At 41.1% G+C, this 27,390-nt stretch overlaps 1 protein-coding gene across 1 annotated transcript in view; it reads right to left on the bottom strand.

Annotated features, from left to right (window-relative positions):
• Positions 1–27,390, bottom strand: part of LOC115223925 (Fanconi anemia group D2 protein-like) — a 77,275-nt gene that overhangs the window by 28,933 nt on the left and 20,952 nt on the right. The window contains exons 12-29 of the mRNA XM_029794658.2: positions 26,539–26,643; positions 25,037–25,125; positions 21,552–21,660; positions 20,356–20,664; positions 18,893–19,024; positions 18,140–18,247; positions 16,433–16,482; positions 16,216–16,275; positions 14,176–14,332; positions 13,194–13,270; positions 12,037–12,168; positions 9,142–9,242; positions 6,137–6,252; positions 4,716–4,824; positions 4,124–4,268; positions 3,612–3,657; positions 1,859–1,959; positions 468–549 (exon numbers count right to left, since the gene is read on the bottom strand). Coding sequence (XP_029650518.2) covers positions 468–549; positions 1,859–1,959; positions 3,612–3,657; positions 4,124–4,268; positions 4,716–4,824; positions 6,137–6,252; positions 9,142–9,242; positions 12,037–12,168; positions 13,194–13,270; positions 14,176–14,332; positions 16,216–16,275; positions 16,433–16,482; positions 18,140–18,247; positions 18,893–19,024; positions 20,356–20,664; positions 21,552–21,660; positions 25,037–25,125; positions 26,539–26,643 — 2,028 coding nt within the window. The remainder of the gene's footprint in view (positions 1–467; positions 550–1,858; positions 1,960–3,611; positions 3,658–4,123; positions 4,269–4,715; positions 4,825–6,136; positions 6,253–9,141; positions 9,243–12,036; positions 12,169–13,193; positions 13,271–14,175; positions 14,333–16,215; positions 16,276–16,432; positions 16,483–18,139; positions 18,248–18,892; positions 19,025–20,355; positions 20,665–21,551; positions 21,661–25,036; positions 25,126–26,538; positions 26,644–27,390) is intronic.

The raw sequence follows: 27,390 nt of genomic DNA, 5'->3' as shown, positions 1-27,390 counted from the left end.
GAGAGAGAGAGACAGGCAAGAAAGAGAGTGCAGGTGAGAAAGAGAAATACAGAATGATAGAGAGAGAGAGAGAAAGGAAGAGAGGGAGGGAGGGAGGAAAAGAGAGAGAGGGAGGGAGGAAGAGAGAGAGAGAAGGGGAGAGAGAGAGAGGGGGGGAGGAAGAGAGAGAGGGAGGGAGGGAGGAAGAGAGAAAGGGAAGAGAGAGGGGGAGGGAGGGAGGAAGAGAGAGAGAAAGGGAAGGGAGAAGGGGAGGGAGGAAGAGAGAGAGGGAGGGAGAGAGAGAAGAGAGAAAGAGAGAGAGAGAGAGAGAGAGAAAGGAAGAGAGAGAGAGGGGGAGGGAGGAAGAGAGAGAGAGAGAGAGGAAGGAAGAGAGAGAGAGAGAAAGGGAAGAGAGAGAGAGAGAAAGGAAGAGAGAGAGAGAGAGAGAGAGAAAGAGAGAGAGAGAGAGATGTGAAAGTAAGACAAACCTCTGTGTTCATTTGGGAATCAAGATCTTTACTCGTGATTTTGCCAACCAACAGAATGTCTAAAACATCAATCGTTAATTCTCTGGTAATTAGATAAAAAAGAAAAACAAAATCAAAAGAAATATAAACGTATATCAATTTCCTTGGCTCGTTAGTTTTTTTTTTTACTTCATTTTTGTGCTCTCTCTCTCTCTCTCTCTCTCATCATTATCATCATCGTCGTTTAATGTATGCTTTCCATGCTGGCATGGGTTGGATGGTTTGACTGTGGGCTGGCGAACCAGATGGCTGCACCAGGCTCCAGTCTGATCTGGCAAAGTTTCTACAGCTGGATGCCCTTCCTAATGCCAACCATTCCGAGAGTGTTAGTGGGTGCTTTTTATGTGACAATGGCATGAGAGCCAGTCAGGCGGCACTGGCAATGATCACGCTTTAATGGTCCTTTTTATGTGCCACACTGGTATGGGTGCCAATCAGGCAGTACTCTCTCTCTCTCTCTCTCTATATATATATATTATATATATATATATATTATATATATAATATATATATATATATATATATATATATATATATATATATATATATATATATATATATATATATATATATAAAAGCAGGATATATAAAAGACTTCACCCTTGGAGTGGTTGGCACTAGGAAGGGGATACAATTGTAGAAATCCTGCCAGATCAGACTGGAACCTGGTGCAGTTCTCTGATTTACCAGTTCCGGTTAAGCCATCTAACACATGCCAGCATGTAAAACAGATCCCAAATGATGATGATGATGATCTATATATACATATAGACACATAAACTTACATACACACACACACATATGTAAATATGTATCTATCATCATTTTCCTTCACTCAGAGAGAAATAATTAAACTTGCCCTCATCATCATTTAACGTCCGTTCTCCATGCTAGCATGGGTTGGACGGTTCGACCGGGGATCTGGGAAGCCAGAAGGCTGCACCAGGCTCCGGTCTTATCTGGCAATGTTTCTACAGCTGGATGCCCTTCCTAACGCCAACCACTCTGTGAATGTAGTGGGTGCTTTTTACGTGCTACCTGCACTGGTGCCAGGCGAGGCTGGCATCGGCCACGGTCGGATTGGTGCATTTTACGTGCCACCTGCACGGAAGCCAGTTGAGGCGGCGCTGGCATCGGCCTTAAAATCTAGCGTTCCCATGCCGGGAATTGAACCCGGGCCGCCTGGGTGAAAGCCAGGAATCCTAACCACTAGACCACATGTTTATATATATTTACCATGTCCTTTACAGAGTGAGGTTGACTTAGCACATAGTTTCAAACAGACTAAATATATTATGAACTCTTTAAATAACAAAGGTAAAAAATCCAGGTGAAAAAGAAAAGAAACATACCTGAAATACTGGTGATAGCTAAGAAGGTCAACAGTATTCGGGGTACCTTCTTTACCTTCTTTGCTGCTGTCCACCTGTGAACCCGACCCTGAAGTATTTTCCTGCAGCAAAATAAACAATAAATTTGTATCCAGGAGATGAAACTATACCAGTTTGGAATAGTTTTCCACTATTATAAGGTACAAGGGTGCACTGTCTGTGTACCTTAAGGTGCTTTGGAATGTATAACATGTACCCACAATATACCATGTATTTATATGCATATGTATATATAGTTGAAATTTACAAAAAAATAAACAAAAGACGAAGACAGGTGTGTAAACAACAAACGGATGTACTAGTTTAACGCTCGGGAAGTGAGAAAGTCTTTTATGTTTCGAGCCTATGCTCTTCGTCAGAAAGGAACACAGAAATAAACAGAGAGAGAAAATAAAAAAAAAGGTTTAGTGGTTAATATATATATATATATATATATAGAGAGAGAGAGGTATTGGTATCAAGAAGACCCAAGGTGGTGTTACACAATGTCCAGGAATCAAAACTCATATATATATATATATATATAGGTGCGTGCGCACCCACTTTGCCTCTGTGAGGCCCAACGTTTAAAGGTTGATTTTCTTACATACCACCAGCAATGGGCTTCTTTAAGTTTCCCTCTACCAAATCCACTCATGACACTTTGGTTTGTCTGAGGCTATAATAGAAGACATTTGTCCAAGGTGCCATGAAGTGGGACTGAACCCTGAACCATGTGGTTGGGAAACAAGCATCAATTTTTTAAAAATCTAAAATTGAGAAGATAATCTGAAGCAGGAGGTCTGTTTTGTGCTTAAAATACTAATTACTTTTTCTTTCTATCCCTTTGGAGTTATTGATCTGCATTATATATTTCTTAATTAATTACTGCATTGCTAATGAAGTAATTTAAATTCAGAAGACTGTTAAACTATGACACATTACAATGACATTACTTTGGTTTTGTATTTGGTCTGCAAGATCCATGATGTGAATTTATGTGTTGAAACTAATCTTGTCTTGAGAGTGTCACTACACCAATAACAACACATGCACTGGTTTAATATCACTTCTTTATTATAAGTTAATTGGTTAAATATCAAACCAACTAACTAATCGATTGATTGTTTAACCAGCACATTAAACAAATAATTGAGAAGTTAACTGGTAATAGATTTCTTTCTTAAGCCACGCAGGGCCAAACACAGAGGGAACAATACAATGTAGAATTTTTCTTTTCAAAACCGATTAATAGGGATCAAAAACGCTTTGAGACGTGTACACAAAGAGATAACACTGTAATGTTTTAACAGCAGAAATTCCCAAAAGGGGGAGAAAATATAACACTGACTAAGGTTATCTGTAGAAAGAAAAACCTTCGAAAAAACATCACGGTAACCTCGGAAAAAAACATGAGAGCAAAGCACCCTTTCTCTTTTTGTTATACAGGTACATGCTCAAAGTGGGTCCATTTTTCATGCGTACCATCCTTGCCACATTCACCCACCTTTTATTAAACTTTTCATTTGACAAAACTTCCATCTCTACTCTCACCTTCCTTTTCAAGTTATACTTGAAAAAGTTGATGAGAGGTTGGCCAGAGAGGAAAATATTTGGCTAATAATAAAGTGATATTGAACCAGTGTGTGTGTGTTATTATTATTGGCATAATGACTGTCCCAAAACACAATATTACAGGAACATGTTCTAAAGGAATGGTAAACCAAGAACTTACAGGTGGAGCATCACAGGAATCTTCACTGGTTTTGTTGGGTTTCTTCCTACAAATACAAGAAGGGGGAGGTGAGAGGAGAGTAATAAAGGAAGGATGTTATAAGATATTTGGAAAATAAAAACAAAAACGAAGAAGCTGTGTGGTCAAGAACCTTGCTTTGCGACTGTGTAGTTTCAGGTTCATTCAAGTGTGTTGCACCTTGGGATAGCATCTTCTACTAAAGCCTTGAGCTTATCAAGGCCTTATGAATGGATTTGATACTAATACATCTGTTTGTTTTGTACACCACCTGTCTTCGTCTTTTGTTTTTTTCGTAAACTTTCCCTATATATATATATATATATATATATACACACACACACGCATATATAGGGGCATTAAAATCTTTTAAGTACTTTGGGCTCTTAAGGGTCTTAATCCAGCCCTGCATAAATGCAGCCACATACACACACACGCACACACACACATGCATGCAATGTATATCAATGAAAAGATCAACTGCATTCCTTTACCTTTTCTTAGCCCGTTTGCTGCCATTAGTTGTTGATGTTGATGCTGTGCCAGTTGCTGCTGCCGATGCAGATTTGGAAGCAGAGACCACAGCAGGTGCTTCATCGGTGTCAAAGCAGGTTATGGGTGGGACATAACCAGGAGTTGCTGCAAGGAACACAGAAACAGATGAGAGATAAACAACAATAGTGACCCTGGGTGGGGGATCTTTACCCTCCCATCACATCCTTCATCATCACTAAGACAGATGTTTTATGACAATAGAAAATGCATGTGCAAACACAGAGCATTTTCTAGATGAAATCAAGATCCTTTTTAATTAAAAATATTTGAAAAATGATTACTTGCATAGATGCACACATGCTTTGTAAAGAAATGCAAAATTTACACATAATGCAACATTTCTGCACACATTCACAGCAAAATCACTAGAATATAACATTGACCGAAATAAAGTCCTAGAAATATTATAACATGGGGTGGTCATGGCTAGATTGCCTTTGATCATTTGATGAACTCAGCTGGAGCTTATTGAGAATTGCCATGACAATAAGCTACATGTGCTACCTTTGTTCAGCAGTTCTGTCTACTTACCAGCCAGACATTTCACCAGAAGTTCTTGTGTCTCTGTGATGTTCTTCAACCTTAAGATAACTTTGCCTGAAACTTCCGGATCACTCTGGGTGCTGAATAGATTGATGATCTGTAAGGAGAGAGAGAGAGACAAAGAGATAGATTAAGAGACAGACTGAGAGAGAGAGAGGGGGGGGGGGTAAGAAGAAGAATCTGTGATATACAGTGTTGTAGAGGCCACAAAAAGAACTGCTCTACTGCCAGACATCGTTTCTGATGCCAACTCTCATTTTCAAGTACAGTACTCTATTCAACTGGTTTTTTCACATTGAACCAGCAAGTGGTGGGGTGTACTGTCGATAAAAGGAAACCCCAGACAAGTTCATCTCTGGGGTTGATGACCCTGACTAACACGCTCCCCTGAAAATAACTGGCCTTCAGCTGAAATCAGAAACCGTTATTAGTTCTTAGATAAGGGTGGTGGATTAGCAGAATAGTTTGGGTGTCGGTAGAAGTGCCTTACAGTATTCATTCCATCTCTTTATGGCCTGAGTTCAAATCCAACTAAAGTCAACTTTGTCTCTCATCCCTTTTGAAGCACCAGTTACAATCCTGCAGTTGATGGTTATTGACCAATCTCTGATCCGCAAAACTGCTGGTCTTGTCTCTGAATCAGAAACCATTGTTATTATTATTATTATTATAGTCAACCATCTTCCTATTCTGAGTTCAAATTCTGCTGAGGTCAACTTTGCCTTTCATCCTTTTGGGGTCAACGAATTAAGTACCAGTGAAACACTGGGGTTGATGTAATCAACTAGTCCCCTCACCCCCAATTTCAGGCCTTGTACCTTCAGTAGAAAGGATTATTATTATTATTATTAAGGTGTGGGTTGGCTGAATTGTTAGCACACTGGACATGGGTATTTTGTCTGTCTTTACATCCTGTGATCAAATTCTGCCCAAGGCCTAGTTTGTTGTCCTTCCTAATGCCAACCACTTTACAGGGTTGATTGTGGAGGCGCAATGGCCCAGTGGTTAGGGCAGCAGACTCGCGGTCATAGGATCGCGGTTTCGATTCCCAGACCGGGTGTTGTGAGTGTTTATTGAGCGAAAACACCTAAAAGCTCCACAAGGCTCCGGCAGGGGATGGTGGTGATCCCTGCTGTACTCTTTCACCACAACTTTCTCTCACTCTTATTTCCTGTTTCTGTTGTACCTGTATTTAAAGGGGCCGGCCTTGTCACTCTCTGTGTCACGCTGAATATCCCCGAGAACTACGTTAAGGGTACACGTGTCTGTGGAGTGCTCAGTCACTTACACGTTAATTTCACGAGCAGGCTGTTCCGTTGATTCAGATCAACCGGAACCCTCATCGTCGTAACCGACGGAGAGTGCTAAGAAGAGACAGGGTTGATTAAAATAAAAGGATCAACACTCACCTCACGGAACCAATTCAGGGTGTAGAACAAAGAGGAGCATAGGATTTCTTTCTCTGCGGATGGCAATGTCTCGATTTTCTCAATGACCTGGGATGTTGTCACACACAATGGACAACCTAGAATAGACAAACAATCTCAGATGACCTTCATCGTGGGTGGACAGAAGAGGAAAAAAAAAATCACTCCTTTTGCTCATCAAACTTTGAAATGTAGTGCCATGAGCTCGGGAATGATCCTCCATGTGGAAGTTTGAATTGCTAGAAATAGTACCCAAATCTTCCTTGAACTAGGATTTTCTTATCTCTCATCTCTTACTTGTATCTGTCATTAGACTGTGGCCCTGCTGGGGCACCACCTTGAACAACTTTTGTTGAACAAATTAACCCCTGTACTCATTCATTTTAAGCCTGGTCCTTATTCTATCATTCTCTTTTGCTGAATTGCTAAGTTACAGGAATGTAAACACACCGACACTGGTTGTTAAGTAGTGGTAGGTGAAAAACTTCTTCCAGTTTCCGCCTACCAAATCCACTCACAAGGCTTTGGTTGGCCCAAGACTATAGCAGAAGACACTTTCCCAAGGTGTCATGCAGTGGGACTGAACCCAGAACCATGTATCATCATCATCATCATTTAATGTCTGTTTTTCATGCTGGCATGGATTGGATGATATATATATCGAGGTGTGTGTGTGTGTATGTGTTTCACCCCATCACCACTTAATCGGTGTTGGTTTGTTTACATCCCCATAACTTAGCAGTTCGGCAAAAGACGACGATAGAATAAGTACCAGGCTTTAAAAAAGGAAAAATTTGACCAACTAAAATCTCTTCAAGGCGGTGTTCTAGCATTGCCGCATTACAAAGACTGAAACAAGTAAAAGATAAAGGATCAGGAATGCTTGTTATCCTAATTTCTGTGTTCAGACGAAGAATAGCAATTTCGTTTTGCACTTAATAGATTAGAGTTATCTCCCAATAAGACAAAGGGTAAGAGAGAGATAGAGATTATGAGGGCTAGAGTTATCTTTCTTCGTGATATCACGTATTAAAAATCGGATTAGAGTTATCTCCCTTACATTTCGTTCTAAACACTATTTAGAAGTTCTGTTGTGTCAGGGGAGAGTCATTTTCTTTTTGTGCCTTATAATGTAACACACTCACCGGTAAAATTTCCACTTATTTCTTATTTTTATTTTCCATAAAATTTTTCGTTGCGTCTTGCAACCTTTTCAATTTCAATAGTCAAGACTATTGAAAAGGTTACAAGACTCAACGAAAAATTTGCTTCAACACACGAACTCACATAAAGAATCTTGCAAACCAAATCCCAAAAACGAAATATTTAGGAGGCAAAGCAGGAAATTCATGTATTTCACATACAGAGGTTAACTTTGACTTGATTCAATCACTGGACTGCGGCCATGCTGGAGTACTACCTTGTAGGGTTTAGTCGAACAAATCAATCCCAGTATTTATTTTCCAGGCTGATACTTATTCTATTGGTACCTTCTTGCTGAACCGCGAAGTTACAGGGAAGTAAACAAGCACAAAGACACCCCCCCTCTCTCTCTTTTTCGGAGAGGCACTGAGCACCTACACGCACACAGACACACAGCAGTAACTTCCGCCTACCGAATTCAATCGCAAAGCTTTGGTCGGCTTGGGGCTTTGGTAGAAGACACCTGGCCAAAGTGCCACGCAGTGGGACTGAACTCGAAACCATGAAGCTGGGAAGCAAGCTCCCTAACCACACAGCCATGCCCGCGCCTACACATATATTCAAATATGAAACAGAAGCAGGGGCGCGAGTGTAATAAACATTATCGATCACACATACTCGATGTATATGCTTTGTGTATTTGGCAGTACCGATGCTGGTGTTGTGTAACTGGCACCGTAAAGAGAACCTTTCACGCGTAGGGCCTCATAGAGGTAAAGTGGCTGAGCTCCTTTCATGTGTCGGGCCTCATGGAGACAAAGTGGCCAAGTTCCTCTCGAGCATTGGGCCTCACGCAGGCAACGACAGACCTTTGGCATTATATTCTGCTTAGGAAGAAGATCCATCAAGCCAAGCAAAATTGCAGCCATGGCAGATACGGGTGTCACGCAAATGGCACCTGTGCCAATGGCACATAAAAATACCTATTACACTGTTAGAGTGGTTGGCAGTAGGAAGGGCATCCAGCTGTAGAAAACCATACCAAATCAGACTGCAGTCTGGTGCAGCCTACCAGCTTAGGTCAAATCATCCAACCCATGCCAGCATGGACAACGGACATTAAATGATGATGATGATGATGATGATGATTAACATCCCCAAAACAGCGAAATATCAACTGCCATCACTCCTGAATGGGATTTGGGGTGTCTCACCTGTCCATGACTTTCAGGTGTTTTAACTCCCAGTGCTTTGAGAGAGTAATCTTCCCATACCAAATCACAGCTTACCGACAAATACTCATACCTTGTACATTAAGTATGTGCAATCGATTATATATATATATACATATATATATATACAAGAGTAAGCACATAAATGCGAAACAAGGTGGTAAAATAGTACTCGAATACCAGAGGTAGAGTAACATGCTTTAATAAAAACAGCAAAAATATCACAAAAAACTGTTACTCAGAGTTTCACATTCTTGCTCATCGGACAGTTTTGCTTTGTCTGACGAACAGGAATGTGATACTCTGAGTAACAGTTTTTGTGATATTTTTATGCTTTTTAATAAAGTGTATATATATATATATATATCCATCTAATTCACTCACAAAGCATCGGTCAACCTGGAGTTTTGTAGAAGACACTTGCCTAAGGTGACAAGTAATTCATGTGCTCAACAGCTGTTTCATTAGCATTAAACATCATAATAAACAGTAATTCCCACGAAAAAAGTGATTCCAAGAAGACAAACTATAATTAACAAAGGCTTTTAAAAAATGGTAACAACAAAAATAGGAATTACAAAATGTTGAAATTTCAAAATCCTCCTCCCTTACCTAATAAGGCCATGATGTCGTCAAGGTTATTGTTTTTCTGTAACTGTTGGACTCCAAGGAGACGAAGGGTGGGCACGAGACACAAGGGAGATGACAGGCTACTACAAAGGATATACAAAAGAAAGAAAGAGGGATGACTTTAGTTAATAATGACAACAGCAATGAAGATAATGAAGAAGCAGGGATGACAATAAAGACCCTTTCTATTATAGGTGTGAGGCTTGATTGTTTTTGGGGACAGGGGTAAGTCAAGGACACTGACCCCAGTGTGCAACTAGCATTTATTTCATTGACCCCAAAAGGACAAAAGGTAAAGTTGACGTGGGCAGAATTTGAACTCGGAACACAAGACAGATGGAATACCACTGAGCATTTTGTCCAACACGTTAGTGATTCTTATTTCTTTACTACCCACAAGGGGCTAAACATAGAGGGGACAAACAAGGACAGACAAATGGATGAAAGGCTAAGTTGACCTCGGCGGAATTTGAACTCAGAACGTAGCGGCAGACAAAATACTGCTAAGCATTTTGTTGGACACGTTAATGATTCTGCCAGCTTGCCACCTTCAGTGATGACACTAATAGTGATGACACTAATAATAAAGGTGGCGAGCTGACAGAAGCGTTAGCACGCTGGGTTAAATGCTTAGCAGTATTTCGTCTGTCTTTATGTTCTGAGTTCAAATTCCGCCGAGGTCGGCTTTGCCTTTCATCCTTTCAGGATCAATAAATTAAGTACCAGTCGTGTACTGGGGTCAATCTAATTGACTGGGCCCCCCTCCCCAAAAATTTCGGGCCTTGTGCTTAGAGTAGAAAAGGATAATGATGATAAGGAGGAGAATGACAATGATGAAAACAATAACGGATGAAACAAATGATGAGGATGATGATGATTATGTTGATGATGGAGATGATGATGTAACTATGTGGGATTTTAATTTCAGCCCCACTTCACAATATCTCGGGTAAGTGTCTGCACCTAAAACCCCAAGTCCACAAGAGCCAGGGTCTTGTGAAGAAATATGGGAGACAGAAACCACATGAAGTCCATTGTGAATGTGTATGCTTATGTAGAGGTAAGGTTACCCTTTTGAGGCATACTGGCTCATAAGGGACGGTTTCCTGGTTTCTATGGTGTATAAATTCCCCTCACCCCCACCTGGATGGGATGCTAGTCCATCACAGGGTTACTCATTTTTGACAAGTGAGTGGACTGGAACGATGTGAAATGAAGTGTTTTGCTCAAGAACAAAATGCATCAGCCAGTCCAGGAATTGAAACCACGATCTTACAATCAGGAGTCCAACACCCTAACCACTAAGCCATATGCCATGTTTATGTGTGTGTATCATTTGCTTATATTTGTTGCAGTCATTAGACTGTGGCCATGCTGGGATTTCTTTTCTGAATGAATTGACCCTTGTTTTTATTTACTTTCTTAAGTCTGGTAATTATTTGATTGGTCACTTTTGCCAAACTGCTAAGTTATTGGGGACACAAACACACCAACACTGATTGTCAAGCAATGGGAGTGGTGAGACAAATACAGACACACATACACACACATATATATGATGGGCTTCTTTCAGTTTACCAAATACACTCATACTCTTTTATTTGTTTCAGTCATTTGACTGTGGCCATACTGGAGCACCGCCTTTAGTCGAGCAAATCGACCCCGCGACTTATTCTTTGGAAGCCTAGTACTTATTCTATCGGTCTCTTTTGCCGAACTGCTAAGTTACGGGGACGTAAACACACCAGCATCGGTTATCAAGCGATGTTGGGGGTACAAACACAGACACACAAATATATACACACACATACATATATACGATGGGCTTCTTTCAGTTTCTGTCTACCAAATCCACTCACAAGGCTTTGGTCGGCCTGAGGCTATAGTAGAAGACACTTGCCCAAGGTGCCACGCAGTGGAACTGAACCCGGAACCATGTGGTTTGTAAGCAAGCTACTTACCACACAGCCACTCCTACTCATATATATATATTCAACATTTAACATCTGTTTTTATGGTGGCAATCACTGAGCAGGCTGTTCCGTTGATTTGGATCAACCGGAACCCTCGTCGTCGTAAACGACGGAGTGCTTCCATCCATAGGTTTTGGATAGGAATTGATATGAAGCAAGATTCTTACAGCTTGATGCTCTTCCTGTTGCTAACCCTTAACTGTTTGCTCTATTAAGTAAGGGATTTCTTTTTTGACTGAACTACAGGTAGTTCAGCACTTTCTACAACCTGTGCAATAAAAAAGAAATCCCTTACTTAATAGAGCAAACAGTTAAGGGTTAGCAACAGGAAGAGCATCAAGCTGTAAGAATCTTGCTTCATATCAATTCCTATCCAAAACCTATGGATGGAAGCACTCCGTCGTTTATGACGACGAGGGTTCCGGTTGATCCAAATCAACGGAACAGCCTGCTCGTGAAATTAACGTGTAAGTGGCTGAGCACTCCACAGACACGTGCACCCTTAACGTAGTTCTCGGGGATATTCAGCGTGACACAGAGAGTGACAAGGCCGGCCCTTTGAAATACAGGTACAACAGAAACAGGAAGAAAGAGTGAGAGAAAGTTGTGGTGAAAGAGTACAGCAGGGATCACCACCATCCCCTGCCGGATGGTGGTGATCCCCCGGATGGAGTGTATTTGGTAAACTGAAAGAAGCCCATCATATATGTGTGTGTATGTGTGTCTGTATTTGTCTCACCACTCCCATTGCTTGACAATCAGTGTTGGTGTGTTTGTGTCCCCAATAACCTATACTGGCATGGAAAGTAGACGTAAAATAGAACTGTAGCCTCAGTGATTCTATGGAAATTTCCAGAAACAAGGAAATCAATCAAAAATTGCAGAGATCCACAATGAACTTTACCTTTCAGCATAGTCAAAGACAGGAGAAGTGGAAGCTGTTCCGTAGAGTAAGAGTGGTAGGATGATCACGGCAACGTTGTCTTCGACATCATCGTCCAGGGAGTATTGGAAATCCAGAGGAAGCAGAGTTTGTCTGAGGAGAGAAAGGGATACAAAGTAAAAATCATTTCGGAGAGAATTTATGTTAAAAAAAAAAAAAAAAAAAAGAAATTCCTTTTTTCTCTGTTTAACCCTTTAGTGTTCAGATTATTCAATCAAACATAATGCTTATTGATTCCCATTGATTTGAATTAATCATGTATTATCTCATATCTTCAAGAGCTTGATGGTGTAATTACTTAATGTAGAATAACATTGTAGGGTAGGTGTGAGGGCCTGGATCTGGTCAGTTTGAGCATAAAACAGATTAAATATTTTGGCTGGATATAGCCGGTTTAAATACTAAAGTTTAATGATAATCATCATCATCATCATTTAACATCCATTGTCCATGCTGGTATAGGTTGGACGGTTTAACTGGGCTGACATGCTGGAAGGCTGCGCCAGACTCCAGTCTGATTTGGCATGGTTTTCTACAGCTGGATGCCCTTCCTAATGCCAATCATTTAGAGAATGTGATGGGTGCTTTCATGTGCCACCAGCACAGGTGCCATTTGCGTGACACTGGGCTGCTTTTACATGCCACTGGCACGGGTGCCAATTTGCATGACACCAGTACAGGTGCCATTTGTGTGACATCGGTATCTGCCATGACTGTGATTTTGCTCGGCTTGATGGGTCTTCTTCTCAAGCACAACATTATAGCAAAAGTCTTGGCCATTGCTTCTGTGAGAACCCAGCGCTTGAAAGGAACTCAGAAGTTAGAAGAAAGAAGGAAAAGAATTCAGAAACAAAGAAGTAGTAGTGGCAGTAGTAGTAATAGTGGTGGTGGTAGAGTTAGTGGTGGTAGTAGTGGTGGTGGTGGTGGTAGTAGTAGTAGTGATGGTAGTAGTGGTAATAGCGGTGGTGGTGGTAGTGGTGGTGATAGTAGTAGTGATGGTGGTGGTAGTAGTAGTAATAATGGTGGTGGGGTAGTTAGTATAGTGGGTGGAGTAGTAATAGTGGTGGTAGTAGTAGAATAGTGGTGTTGGTAGTAGTAGTAGTAATGGTAGTTCTTACTTTTTTAAGTAGTCATCATGAACATCAATCACATAACTGTCCTGGAAGTCTGCAATGACGTTCTCTTCGATCCATTCCTGAAGAATAAAGACAGAATCCGATATAAATTCTTTCCACTACAAAAATTGTGATCAGAATGGTAGAGAGAGAGAGAAGCACGGTCAGGTGTGAAAATCCTCAACACAAGGCAACCCTATGACAGCATCCAAGAGTTGAAGGCCCATCATCATCATCATTGTTCGACCGTGGTCGAGACAATGGAATTTACCATGCTACGCCAGACTTCACGGTCCATCATGGCATTACGGAGGTCCTGTTGCTGGATGCCTGTATCCCTGGAGATTACATCAGGGTAGGAGAGTGTGCGCCCTCTGGTATTGCGAGTAGATGGCTTCCAGAGGAGAAGAGTAGAAATTACTTCTTTTTCAGCTCTACAACACTGTCCAGCAAACTGGACTCTCCTACCTTTCACAAGAGATGACACAGGTGGTAATTTCCCATATATTTGCATTTTGGTTGGATGGCACTTCCACGAGAGATTTTGAGCTCTCATAAGGAGGCGAGTGTAGGTTCCATCCAACCGCCTCTCAAGACCCAAGGTAAAGCAAGGCAAGGCCTACCATTCCCATTTAAAGACAGGACTGTCATGGATGGAACACCTTTGATCACAGGTCTTTTCTTGATCAGGATCAGCTTAACCCTTTTGATACCAACCTGGCTGAAACCGCCTCTGTGATACAAATGTCTTTGTTTTCAAGAGTTCCGAATTAAAATCTTCCACCAAACCTTAGTCACAATTATGTTCCTAATACCAGCTTAATGATAATTAAGTTGTTTTGCTAAATTCTTTGTTATATTTAAAATTAATTGAAAGAAACACAGAGCATCTCAACAGAAACATGGTAACAAAAGAATTTAGACATTGCCACTAACAACTGCAAGAGACACAAAAATACTGGAGAAGTTAGATCAAAGAACTCACCTCTACTTTCGGATGTAATTTTGTGTGGGTGATGACCATGGACAGCTCGTCCATGAACAAAGCACGAGCACTGGCCAGTTGCAGACTGCTGGTGTTCATCAATTTCAACAGGGTAATGGCATCATTTACATTTTCAGGGGTCACCAAATTATCAGCACTGTTGGAGGAAAATTACCAAAAACAGTAAGAATTGTAGGAAATTGTTGAGACATACAAAACTGACATACACACACACACATATATATATATATGTATATATATATATAACATAGATAAAGAAATGGAGTTAAACGTAGGTGTTATTCAAATATTTATACTTCCGACATATGTTTCAAAGAAAACGTTGGTTTATTCCTGAGGGAATAAAATGATGCAAAACAATAACAATTTAATCATCTCATCAGGGAAAAAAGAGAAACAAAAGAAATAACTTGCCAGCGTTCCCTCCATCATATACGTGGTAATCACATTCGGTTAAAATGGATTATTGATGTGTTTTGTTTCTCTTTTTTCCCTGACGAGATGATTACATTGTTTTACATCATTTTATTCCCTTAGGAATAATACCAATGTCTTCTTCGAAACATATGTCGGAAGTATAAAGATTTGAATAACACCTGCGTTTAACTCCATTTCTTAATTTATCTATGTCATACAAAAACATTTCACTAAACCCTGGAATTTCTACCTTTATAAGTAGGCTGTAACATCGTTGGCACTTATGTGAATTTTTGCTACCCTGGTAACTATTTTTTTTCTGTGTTATTTGTACACATTGAAAAAATACACACGTGTGTGTGTATATATATAGATAGATAGATAGATAAGTGACACTCCATTGATTATGATGCCCTGTGCCATGATTGAACTCATAACCTTACAATCATGAGCCGGGTACCCTAACCACTAAGCCATGGACCTTCACACACACATATGTGTATATATTATATATAATCACTGTGACAGGAGCTGGTCTGGTAGAAAAATTACCCTAGGCTATTCTGTCTGTTTTGGCAGGGATTTTTCAGCTGGATGCCCTTCCTAACACCAACCACTCTGCAGAGTGGACTCAGTACTTTTTACGTGGCACTAGCAGAGGTGAGGTTAGTTTTGGCATGATTTTTTACAGCTGGGTGCCCTTCCAAATGCCAACCACCTTACAGTGGGGACTGGATGCTTTTTACATGGCACCAGCACTGGCAGGGTAACCAAGTAACTCACAATACAAGGAATTACGAGAGGGGCAGGGCATTTGAGGAGGGGAACTTGTGCCAGAGGATGAAAGGTTAGAGTTTGACAAAGAGATAGAGACAGAAACAGGTGTCTTGCCACAACAAAAGGGGTATTAGAAGAGGCGGCAAGCTGGCAGAAACGTTAGCACAGGAGCTGTTACATACCATTGGCACCAGTCACAATTATGATTTCACCTGGTTTGACGATTCTTTTCAAGCACACCAAGTCACCAAACTGGTACCAGTAATACAATGGTGGTTTTAACCAACATCACACAATATACCTGACAGGTGTGAGGGCTTGACTCAAACAATAATACATACCTGGCAAGTGTCAGGTCTTAACTAACAAGAATAAACTTATCTGTCAGTTGTGCAGTGTTGGCTCACATGAATTAACTTACCTGACAGGTGTGAAAGCTTAAATGACATCACACAACACACCTGACAGATACGAGGTTCTCAATGAACAACATACCAGACAGGTGTGAGAGGTTGATCAGCACCACACAACATACCTGACAAATATAAAAGTCTTCACCAACATGAAACAATTTACTGACAGGTGTGAAGTTGACTCAAAGGCACAACTTACCCGATAGATGTGAGGTTATTGATCAACATTACACAACTTACCTGCCAGGTGTGAGATGTTGACCAACTCAAAACAACATACAACATACCTGACAGGTGTGAAGTCTTCACCAAATTGAAACAACATACTCGACAGGCATGTTGTTCAAGACCCAAAGAGACAACATACCTGAGAGATGCAAGGCAGGTTCTAGATCCAAATGAACTAACTTACCTGACAGGTATAAGGTTCTTTACCAACATAACACCACCAATGATTCCATTTTGTTTATACCTTCAAGAAAAAGAATAAAGTGGTTTACGTAATTAGTTCCAAGGCAACAAATTTCTGAGTGAAAATGTACACCAGTCATCTGACTCATGCTGACATGAAAAAGTGGACGTTAAAACAATGATATTGAATTAGTGACTAATTAATTATCTGTACTTACTTTAATTTGTTACTCATTAATTGTTTCTTGACCACAATGTGGAGGTCTGTCTACAAGAGAGAGAGAGAGACAGGAAGAGAAAGAATATAGATTATTGTTAACTTGTAATAACTTAGGTATAAATAAACGTGTATAAACAAATAGGCGCTGGAGTGGCTGTGTGGTAAGTAGCTTGCTAACCGACCACATGGTTCCGGGTTCAGTCCCACTGCATGGCATCTTGGGCAAGTGTCTTCTGCTATAGCCCCGGGCTGACCAATGCCTTGTGAGTGGATTTGGTAGATGGAAACTGAAAGAAGCCTGTCGTATATATGTATATATATATATATATATATGTGTGTGTGTGTGTGTGTGTTTGTCCCCCTAGCATTGCTTGACAGCCGATGCTGGTGTGTTTACGTCCCCGTCACTTAGCGGTTCGGCAAAAAGAGACCGATAGAATAAGTACTGGGCTTACAAAAGAATAAGTCCCGGGGTCGATTTGCTCGACTAAAGGCGGTGCTCCAGCATGGCCGCAGTCAAATGACTGAAACAACTAAAAGAGAGAGTGTGAATGGGACCATCAGTATTAATAAAGAATATGTGTATGGGTGTATATATATGAACATATAGGAGTAGGCATTGCTGTGTGGTAATAAGTTGGCTTCCCAACTACATGGTTCTGGGTTCAATCCCAGTGTGGTACCTTGGGCAAATGTCTTCTATTATAGCCTCAGGCTGACTAAAGTATTGTAAGAGGATTTGGTGGACGGAAACAAAGAAGACTGTCATATATTTATATATAATAATAATTGTGTACAGTGCTCAGGTGCACTACAACTCATCTAAAGTGTATATATAATCAGGTGTAGTTTCGGCGGATTTTGGAAAGCATGAGGGCCTTAAAGGATGCAGTGTCATGGCAGTCAACAACTGACGCAGGCAGTTTATTCCATGCTTCAGCAACTCTGAGCGTGAAAAAATGTTTCCGAAAGTCATGGGAGATGTGTTGTTTTCTGACTTTGTAGGCATGTCCACGTGTATCTATGTGTCTGTGTTTGTCCCCCGCCATCACTTGACAACAGATGTTGGTGTGTTTATTTCAATGATTTGACTGTTTACTTCCAGAATGACATTGTAGGGTAGGTGCGAGAGGCTGGATCTGGCCAGTTTGAACATAAAACAGGTAGAATAGTTGATGATGATGATGATGATGATATGCATGAAATATTTCTTTTTCTAAAATTTCATTACCTACAATGTGCGAGACACAGTGTACAGGAATGTGCACCCTACTGAAATAAATATGGTAGTGTCAGATGGGGAACAATGTGACCGATATCAGTCAATCTGTTAAAAGAGCCAAAATGCTACAGGAATCATAACCAATTTTCAGTTTGTATTCAAACACCCTTCCAAAAATCTTATTGTTTTAACCCTTTTGTTACCAACCTGGCTGAAACCAGTTCTGGCTCTGTAGTACAAATGTCTTGTTTTCATAAGTTCTGAATTAAAATCTTCCACCAAACCTTAGTCACAATTTATGTTCCTAACTCTAGCTTAATGATAACTCAGTTACTGTACTAAATTCTTTGTTATATTTGAAATTAATTGAAAGAAACACAGAGCATCTCAAAATAAATATGGTAATAAAAGGGTTAACGTCCTGCAGCTCATTCCATAACAAGACTAGACATATTTTGAATTTATAAGAACATAGGAACTTACTTTTGTGTGTCCGCCATCATGGTCACTATGGAAAGCTAATTGGCTGATGATTGAATACAGCTTCCGAATTTGAGAGAGACGTAGTTTGTCAAAATAGTCAAGAAGACCCTGGTGGAAGAAGAAATAAAAATTAACAAGGTGCAGGAGTGGCTGTGTGGTAAGTAGCTTGTTTACCAACCACATGGTTCCGGGTTCAGTCCCACTGCGTGGCATCTTGGGCAAGTGTCTTCTGCTATAGCCTCATGCCGACCTTTGCCTTGTGAGTGGATTTGGTAGACGGAAACTGAAAGAAGCCTGTCGTATATATGTATATATGTATGTGTGTGTGTATTTGTGTGTCTGTGTTTGTCCCCCTAGCATTGCTTGACAACCGATGCTGGTGTGTTTATGTCCCCGTCACTTAGCGGTTCGGCAAAAGAGACCGATAGAATAAGTACTGGGCTTACAAAGAATAAGTCCCGGGGTCGATCTGCTCGACTAAAGGCGGTGCTCCAGCATGGCCGCAGTCAAATGACTGAAACAAGTAAAAGAGTAAAAGAGTAATAAAGAGATGCAAAAAAAAAAATCTTGTACCTGAACCTTTACAAAGTTAATGATAACTAAGTAATTTTACCTAATTCTTTGTTATATTTAAAATTAATTGAAAGAAACACAGAGCATCTCAAAATAAATACAGTATTGAAAGGGTTAAAAACATACAGAAAATGAACAAGTTTTAAACAGATATATATATAAAAAAAAGGCAAGACAAACCTTAATAAAGATGGCAAAAGGAGAGATCAAGTTTAGACAGGTGTCAGCCAGATTCATAAGAATATTGAGAGCCATATCAACTTCTGATGGCATTCCAGAACCAATGTGGGTGATCAAATTGTCAATGATTTCCTGACAAAAGATACAAGGACATATTACGAATATATATATATATATATATATATATATAGAAACACAGGTGTAAGATTATACAGAATCATATACAAAGATAACTACACCCACACATAATATAGAAATATATATTAATTAATAATGAGTATTTACACTGAGGCACTTCTGGTCTTGGTACAAACAAATCAGAACACAGACAGAATTCAGATGTGATGTGTTTTGAATTTTTGTCTTGGTAAATCATGCTGATGAGAAATTGAGGCCCAAAGGACCAGTGTTCTGAAACCTGGGTACACGAACATCCGAGTAACATTATCTTCAAAAGGTATGTATGTACATCCTTGTTTATTTATACATTTGCTGCTTTCTTAGTTTTTCCTTGGGGCTGGCCAGATTGGAGCAATCTCAAGAATAATCAGGTAAAATTGTGACAATGATCTGGTGTTTAACTGAGGATAGAGGGCTTCAAATGACCCGCCCTTGTTTTGTTTTTTTTGTATCGTCTGTCTGGATGTTTTGTTGTCCCTTTTTGTATCACCTAGTTCTCCGGATGTTTTGTGCTCTTGTCTCATTTTGTATTTTATATATATCATGGCCGATGCCAGCACCGCCTCGACTGGCTTCCGTGCCGGTGGCACATAAAATACACCAATCTGACCGTGGCCGTTGCCAGCCCCGCCTGGCACCTGTGCAGGTGGCACGTAAAAAGCACCCACTACACTCACGGAGTGGTTGGCGTTAGGAAGGGCATCCAGCTGTAGAAACATTGCCAAATTAGACTGGAGCCTGGTGCAGCCTTCTGGCTTCCCAGAACCCCGGTCGAACCGTCCAACCCATGCTAGCATGGAGAACGGACGTTAAACGACGATGATGACGACGATGATGATGATATATATATATATAATATATATATATATAATATATATATATATATATTATATATATATATATATGTATATTATTCCTTGTATTGTTTGTCTTGTACTCTGTTTTTTCGTTGTTAAAAAAAGTCTGTTTCCTTGTTTGATTTTATGTTTTCGTTTCTCGTTGTGTTCTATATTTGTGGTGTCTTGTACTCATATATGCATGTATATATACATATAGATGTAGGTATGTACATATATGTATGTATATGTTTCATTTATTAAATTGTTATTATATACATATATATATATATATATATATATACACACACACATGCACAAATATATGCATACACACATACACACACAAATATTTCCCCCCACAATACATATACAAACGTGTACACATGTATACTCACACATACCCCCGCCCCCAACTTATATATACAACACAGATCCACTACTTACCTGTTGACAGAAGCGATCAAACACCTGGAATGCCAGATGGTACATGACACTAGCAAAATGCGAGATGGATGACTCAGGTGAAGAGATGAAGGTGACACACAGGGACTGGATGCTGGTAAAGTACTCCTGCATCACAACCGAGTGCTGCAGGAAGGCCGAATTGAGGAGTTTTAGTGTGAAGTCTCCAGCTCGGATCTTGTTGCGGAACAGACTCTCCACGGCTTTGGTGTGGTTGAGAGAGTGAAGCAGGAAGAGGAGCAACAGGTCCAAGACTTGGTGGTTGCTGCCTCCATGGATCTGTTCGATCATCTGTGGGGGAGAGGAACGGATGGGAGGTCAGACGGGGAGAAAAGGAAAAGGAAAAGCAAAATGGACAAACAGAGAAACAAAAAGAGAGAATGAGATGGAGAGAAAGAGGGAGACAGAAGAAAGAAAAGTTATCATCATCATCATCATTTAACGTCCGTTGTCCATGCTGGCAGGGGTTGGATGGTTTAACTGGGCTGGCACATTGGAAGGCTGTGCCAGGATCCATTCTGATTTGGCATGGCTTTCTGCGGCTGGTTGCCCTTCCTAACACCAACTGCTCTGAGAGTGTAATGGGTGCTTTTACATGCCACCGGCACGGGTGCCATTTGCATGACACCAGTATCTGCCATGACTGTGATTTTGCTCGGCTTGATAGGTCTACATATATATATATATATTCAAAATAAGCACCACATATGAACATCAAGGTCAAACATAATAGTACAGAACAAAACAATGCACATCAATGAGTAATATGATACAATAAGTACAATATGTATAAATATAAATATAACTATAAACTACAACTTACAGCTGTTTCAGCTAGTGGGTTAATAAATTATGTGATTGGGTATTATCTGGTAGTTGATTATTGATTAAGGTGTATTTCTCTATTTTCTTATTTTGTATTATATTTATATATATATATATATATATATATATATATACATACACACATATATATATAGGGGGAGAGAGGGACAGAGATGATCAGGTTGCACTCTTTAAACAACTTCCTTACCTTGTCATCCCAGATGACAATGTCACAGTGACACAGCCAAATTGACCATTGAGATTAAGCAGAGTAAAAGTTAGGATAATGAGGCGGGTGTGTGTGTGTGGGGGGGGATCATGTACATCAGAAAGAAGAAAGAGAGAACACAGACCTTTATGCAGGGAGCAGCCAGTGACTTCTCAAACTGGAGACAGGAGTTAATTGATCTCATAACCAGCAGCTCTGAATTGGCAGTGGACTTCTCAGGTGCAGGAGCAGCTCTGAAACAGAAAGTCCACAACACTGCAGAGGGTGGGTGTGTGTGTGTGTGTGTGTGTGTGTGTGTGTGTGAGTGAGTGGGAGAGAGAGAGAGAGAGAGAGAGAGAGAGGAGAGAGAGTGTGAGAGACACAGAGAGAATGTGTGTGAGAGAGAGACAGAGAGAATGTGGGTGTGTGCATGTACACACACATAATATACATGAAGGCAAGGGGTTCAAAAAAACCTTGTCAAACCCCTTAAAATAAAGAAATCAAAGAGTCAAGATATTTAATCAAACAATTGTAAGTGGAACAAAATACATTTTGTCAGACTTATTATTATTTTTTTTTTCTTTTACTTGTTTCAGTCACTTGACTGCGGCCATGCTGGAGCACTGCCTTTAGTCGAGCAAATCGACCCCGGGACTTATTCTTTGTAAGCCCAGTACTTATTCTATCGGTCTCTTTTTGCCGAACCGCTTTACTCACATTCACACATACAGACATTTCTATCTTTCCTTCTTTCTCTCTATGAAGACGATGGTAAAGTAAGTTCCTTTCCTGAGTCATGCCTGACTCATAAGGGCTGCTTTCCCGGCTTCATTCCCCAGATGGAGGGGACGCCAGTCCATCATACGGTTACTCAGTTTTGTTAGTTGAGTGGATGGAGCAACACGAAATGAAGTGTCTTGCTCAAGAAAACAATGTGTCACCCAGTCCAGGGATCCAAACAACAACCTTACAATAATGAGTCTAACACCCTAACCACTCAGCCACGTGCCTACGAAAATGATGGTGTTGGTATCACTAATAGTGATTTCAAATTCTGGCACAAGGCCAGCAATTTCAGGGGAAAGGGTAAGTAGATTTCATTGAGCCCAATGATCAACTGTTACTTTAATGACCTTCAAAGGAGAAAAGATAAAGTTGACCACAGCAGAATTTGAACTCAGGATGTAAAGATGGATGAAATGCCACAAAACCATCACTGCCCCATGGGCTAACGATTCTTCCAGCTCACTGCCCCGTGGGCTAACGATTCTTTCAGCTCACTGCCCCGTGGGCTAACGATTCTTTCAGCTCACTGCTCCATGGGCTAACGATTCTTTCAGCTCACTGCCCCGTGGGCTAACAATTCTTCCAGCTCACTGCCCCGTGGGCTAACAATTCTTCCAGTTCACTGCCCGGTGGGCTAACGATTCTTCCAGCTCACTGCCCCGTGGGCTAACGATTCTTCCAGCTCACTGCCCCGTCGGCTAACGATTCTTCCAGCTCACTGCCCCGTGGGCTAACGATTCTTTCAGCTCACTGCCCCGTGGGCTAACGATTCTTCCAGCTCACTGCCCCGTGGGCTAACGATTCTTCCAGCTCACTGCCCCGTGGGCTAACGATTCTTCCATCTCACTGCCCCGTGGGCTAACGATTCTTCCATCTCACTGCCCCGTGGGCTAAGGATTCTTCCAGCTCACTGCCCCGTGGGCTAACGATTCTTCCATCTCACTGCCCCGTGGGCTAACGATTCTTCCATCTCACTGCCCCGTGGGCTAACGATTCTTCCATCTCACTGCCCCGTGGGCTAACGATTCTTCCAGCTCACTGCCCCGTGGGCTAACGATTCTTTCAGCTCACTGCCCCGTGGGCTAACGATTCTTCCAGCTCACTGCCCCGTGGGCTAACGATTCTTCCAGCTCACTGCCCCGTGGGCTAACGATTCTTCCATCTCACTGCCCCGTGGGCTAACGATTCTTCCAGCTCACTGCCCCGTGGGCTAACGATTCTTTCAGCTCACTGCCCTGATGGTAGCAATAATACTGTTTGGAGGCTTTTAGTTGATGATGCAGCAGTGGTGGTCATGGTGGGTAATATTTGATGGTGATCCTTAAAAAGACTCATCCTCCTCAACAAGACTGAATTCTGGAAGTGGTATAATCAGGGTCCTCTGCCCATGACAGTGTCTCCTCCCTCCTCTCGTGCACTACGTCTACCTCATCCCTGCTGCCACCAGCAGCTGTATCATCTTTACAAATCCTGCTACTTGCACCACCAGTAGAGATGTGTGGTTTAGTGGCTAGGGGTGTTGGACTCGTGATTGTAAGATTGTGGTTTCGATTCCTGGACCGGGCAACGCGTTGAGTCCTTGAGCAAAACACTTCATTTCATGTTGCTCCAGTCCACTAAGCTGGCAAAAATGAGTAACGCTGCAATGGACTGGCGTCCCGTCCAGGTGTGGGATTTATACACCATGGAAACTGGCCCCTTAGGAGTTGGCATGACTCAAGAATGGAACTTTACTGTCACCTTTTTTCACTTGCACCGCTCCCACTCTTTTCATCCTCCTTTCACCCTTAGCCAATTAGGCAGTCTGACCCCCAACCCCCACCTGTCATTCACCTTCCCATAAAATCTGAAAAAAAACCACCCACCTACTTCTACTCAGCTAGTGCCCTTGTGGGGCTACCCATGCACCTTACTGCCATCATCTCTGTCTTGCAGTCCCTACTGATCACCCACCAACCCTTTTTGAGTAGCCATGCAGGTCCTTCTACAGTAGCTTGGACTGCCCCCTTCTCTCATAGTAATCCCCTTATTCCTTGCCATGAAGCTGACCCCCACCACCAAACCCAAGGCTTGTAATCCTCACAAATGCTGGTGGCACAAACAAAAAAAGCACCCAGTCCATGTTGTAAAGGGGTTGACGTTAGGAAGAGCATCGAGCCTTAGAAACCTTGCCGAAAGATATAGTCTTTGGACATTTGATGATGAGGGTGATGATGATGATAACATCACTTTCAATGATAAAGGTACCTTGCTTAAGTGGAGTCGCAATGGCCCAGTGGTTAGGGCAGCGGACTCGCAGTCATAGGATCGCGGTTTCGATTCCCAGACCGGGCGTTGTGAGTGTTTATTGAGCGAAAACATCTAAAGCTCCACGAGGCTCCGACAGGGGTTGGTGGTGATCCCTGCTGTACTCTTTCACCACAACTTTCTCTCACTCTTACTTCCTGTTTCTGTTGTACCTGTATTTCAAAGGGCCGGCCTTGTCACTCTCTGTGTCACGCTGAATATCCCCCGAGAACTACGTTAAGGGTACACGTGTCTGTGGAGTGCTCAGTCACTTACACGTTAATTTCATGAGCAGGCTGTTCCGTTGATTCGGATCAACCGGAACCCTTGTCGTCGTACCGACGGAGTGCTTCCACAATCCACCTTGATTAAAAAGTGAAAAACCTTTTAAAACGAGAGAGAGAGAGAGCTTTGTTGTGACTGACATGGAAATAACACATCTTCTACAGCTACACCCCCCCACACACACAGCCGCCACCATCACCCCACTGCCACAGCTGACATGACATCACGACCACCAGGCCTACTAATGGAGTGGTTACCATGGCAACCTACCTGCTAGTTGATGGTCCAGGAAGAGGAGTCGAGGAAGCTATTGGCACCAGGGAGTCAAACTGCAAGTAATTCCTCATTTCAGTGAATACCTGAAGAAGGGAGGAATAGACAAACATTATTATTATCATCATCATCATCATCATCATCATAGAAATTACATTCCATAGACACACATTTAGAAGCAACCATACAATAAATATAGACAGTTACAAACTCATACACATATAGATTCATATACATAGATGCACACATACACACACATGTATTAACATGCAAACAGTTGCACATTCACATAAAACATACAGATTCACACACACACACACACACACTCCTCTTTATAAAAATGTTCTTCAGTCATCTTCTGAAGAACAACGCTGCAGTTTCTGAATACCAAGTTCAGTCACAAGTCTGTGGTTGGCCTAGGGCTATAGTAAAAAACACTTGCCCAAGGTACCGTGCAGAGGGACTGAACATGGAACCATGTGGTTGGGAAGCAAACTTCTCAACCACACAATCATTCTTGCATGTAATGTGTGTGTGTGTGTTTGTAATTGTTGTTAAATTGAGTATTGTGTTCCCACTATGTCTCAAAGTTAGCAGTTCATCAAGCAGAGATCTATAAAATAAATGCCAGATTGAAATACATACGGAGGTCATTATGATCAATTAAATGTTGGAAGGTGATACCCCATCATGGCGAAAGTCGAAAGGTTAAACCCAGTAAAATAATGCTTAAAGACTTAATGGCTTCAAATCCAAGGTAATGGATTACTAACCACAAGATAATGAGTTCAAAACTTTATATTCAACTTCCACTCTATACAATAACAGTGTATGTACATCTCAGTCTACTTGTTCAGGCAGAGTTGCCTTCCTTAGCTAAAGACCTCAAAATTGTGTGACCCGACCTCATTTTTGAGGTTATTTTTTTTAGTAAAAAAGTGTTGTGCCAAAAACATACTTTAGTTGGTAGTCAAAAGATTACTGAATCTTTTCATACCTCATATGTCAAATTCAGCAACTTAGTTTTCGAATCCATAAGGAACATACGCACAAACACAAACTCTGTTTTATTATATAAAATGACTTGGTTTTTGTTGTCCTTTTTTAACTCTAATATATACCTGCTAACAGAGTATAGTGGGTACTTTTTAAGTGGTACCTGTATTAGTAAGGTTGCCAGGTAACTTACAAGACAAGGCCCCTCAACTGAGAAGGGAACAGTATTGAGGAAGGTGGCTTGATGCCAGGTGATGTGGTATACACAATACAAAATTCTAGACACACAAAAGGTGTAACGGAATCACGAGAAGGTTAACAGGAAAAGCAGACCACAAAGTGGTCGATGTACATGAGCAATAAACACTAACAGCGCATGAAAAATAGATTCTCTCAAATGCCCAAGAGGCTCCCATGAAAGGGAGTTGCTGTTGGTAACAAGAGTATGTGTGTGTATACATGCATGTGTGTGTGTGTGTGTGAAGGTGGAGGTAATGACTTACCGACAGTGCATCCTTGCTTTGGACTGACTGCAAGATAAACTTGACCACAACTGGGAGGTCATCAAGCTCACAAGACGGCAATATTTGTAAAACAGATGTCAATACCTGGGGATAATAAACAAAGGAAATAATTAACACGATAATATTTAACGAGACAAAATATAATATAAACAATAAGTTAATATTGCTGTATTTCAAGATTAATTTTTTTTTATTGCCAGGAGTGGCTGTGTGGTAAGTAGCTTGCTTACCAACCACATGGTTCCGGGTTCAGTCCCACTGCGTGGCACCTTGGGCAAGTGTCTTCTACTATAGCCTCGTGCCGACCAAAGCCTTTTGAGTGGATTTGGTAGACGGAAACTGAAAGAAGCCTGTCGTATATATGTATATATATATATGTGTATGTGTTTGTCTCCCCAACATCGCTTGACAACCAATGCTGGTGTGTTTACGTCCCCGTAACTTAGCGGTTCGGCAAAAGAGACTGATAGAATAAGTACTAGGCTTACAAAGTATAAGTCCTGGGGTCGATTTGCTTGACTAAAGGCGGTGCTCCAGCATGGCCACAGTCAAATGACTGAAACATGTAAAAGAGTAAATAAACACACGCACTATATATATATTTCTTTTTCTTCACTCGTTTATTACTGTTCTTATTTTATTATTTTAACTCATGTCCATTGTCTGGAAATCTTTCGTCACACATCTGTGACCTCTTCAGCAACACTTTTTGTTTTCATGTGTGTTCTTGCTCCACTTCATTAATATTTTTATATCTATAAGGCAGTGAGCTGGCAGAATTGTTAGCATGCTGGGTAAAATGATTTGTAGTATTTTGTCCTTCTTGACAAT

The sequence above is a fragment of the Octopus sinensis genome, linkage group LG24 (genome assembly GCF_006345805.1).
Source record: "Octopus sinensis linkage group LG24, ASM634580v1, whole genome shotgun sequence".
Classification (NCBI taxonomy): domain Eukaryota; kingdom Metazoa; phylum Mollusca; class Cephalopoda; order Octopoda; family Octopodidae; genus Octopus; species Octopus sinensis.
Note: the sequence above shows the minus strand (reverse complement) of the source record. Positions and strands in the feature narration are given on the sequence as shown.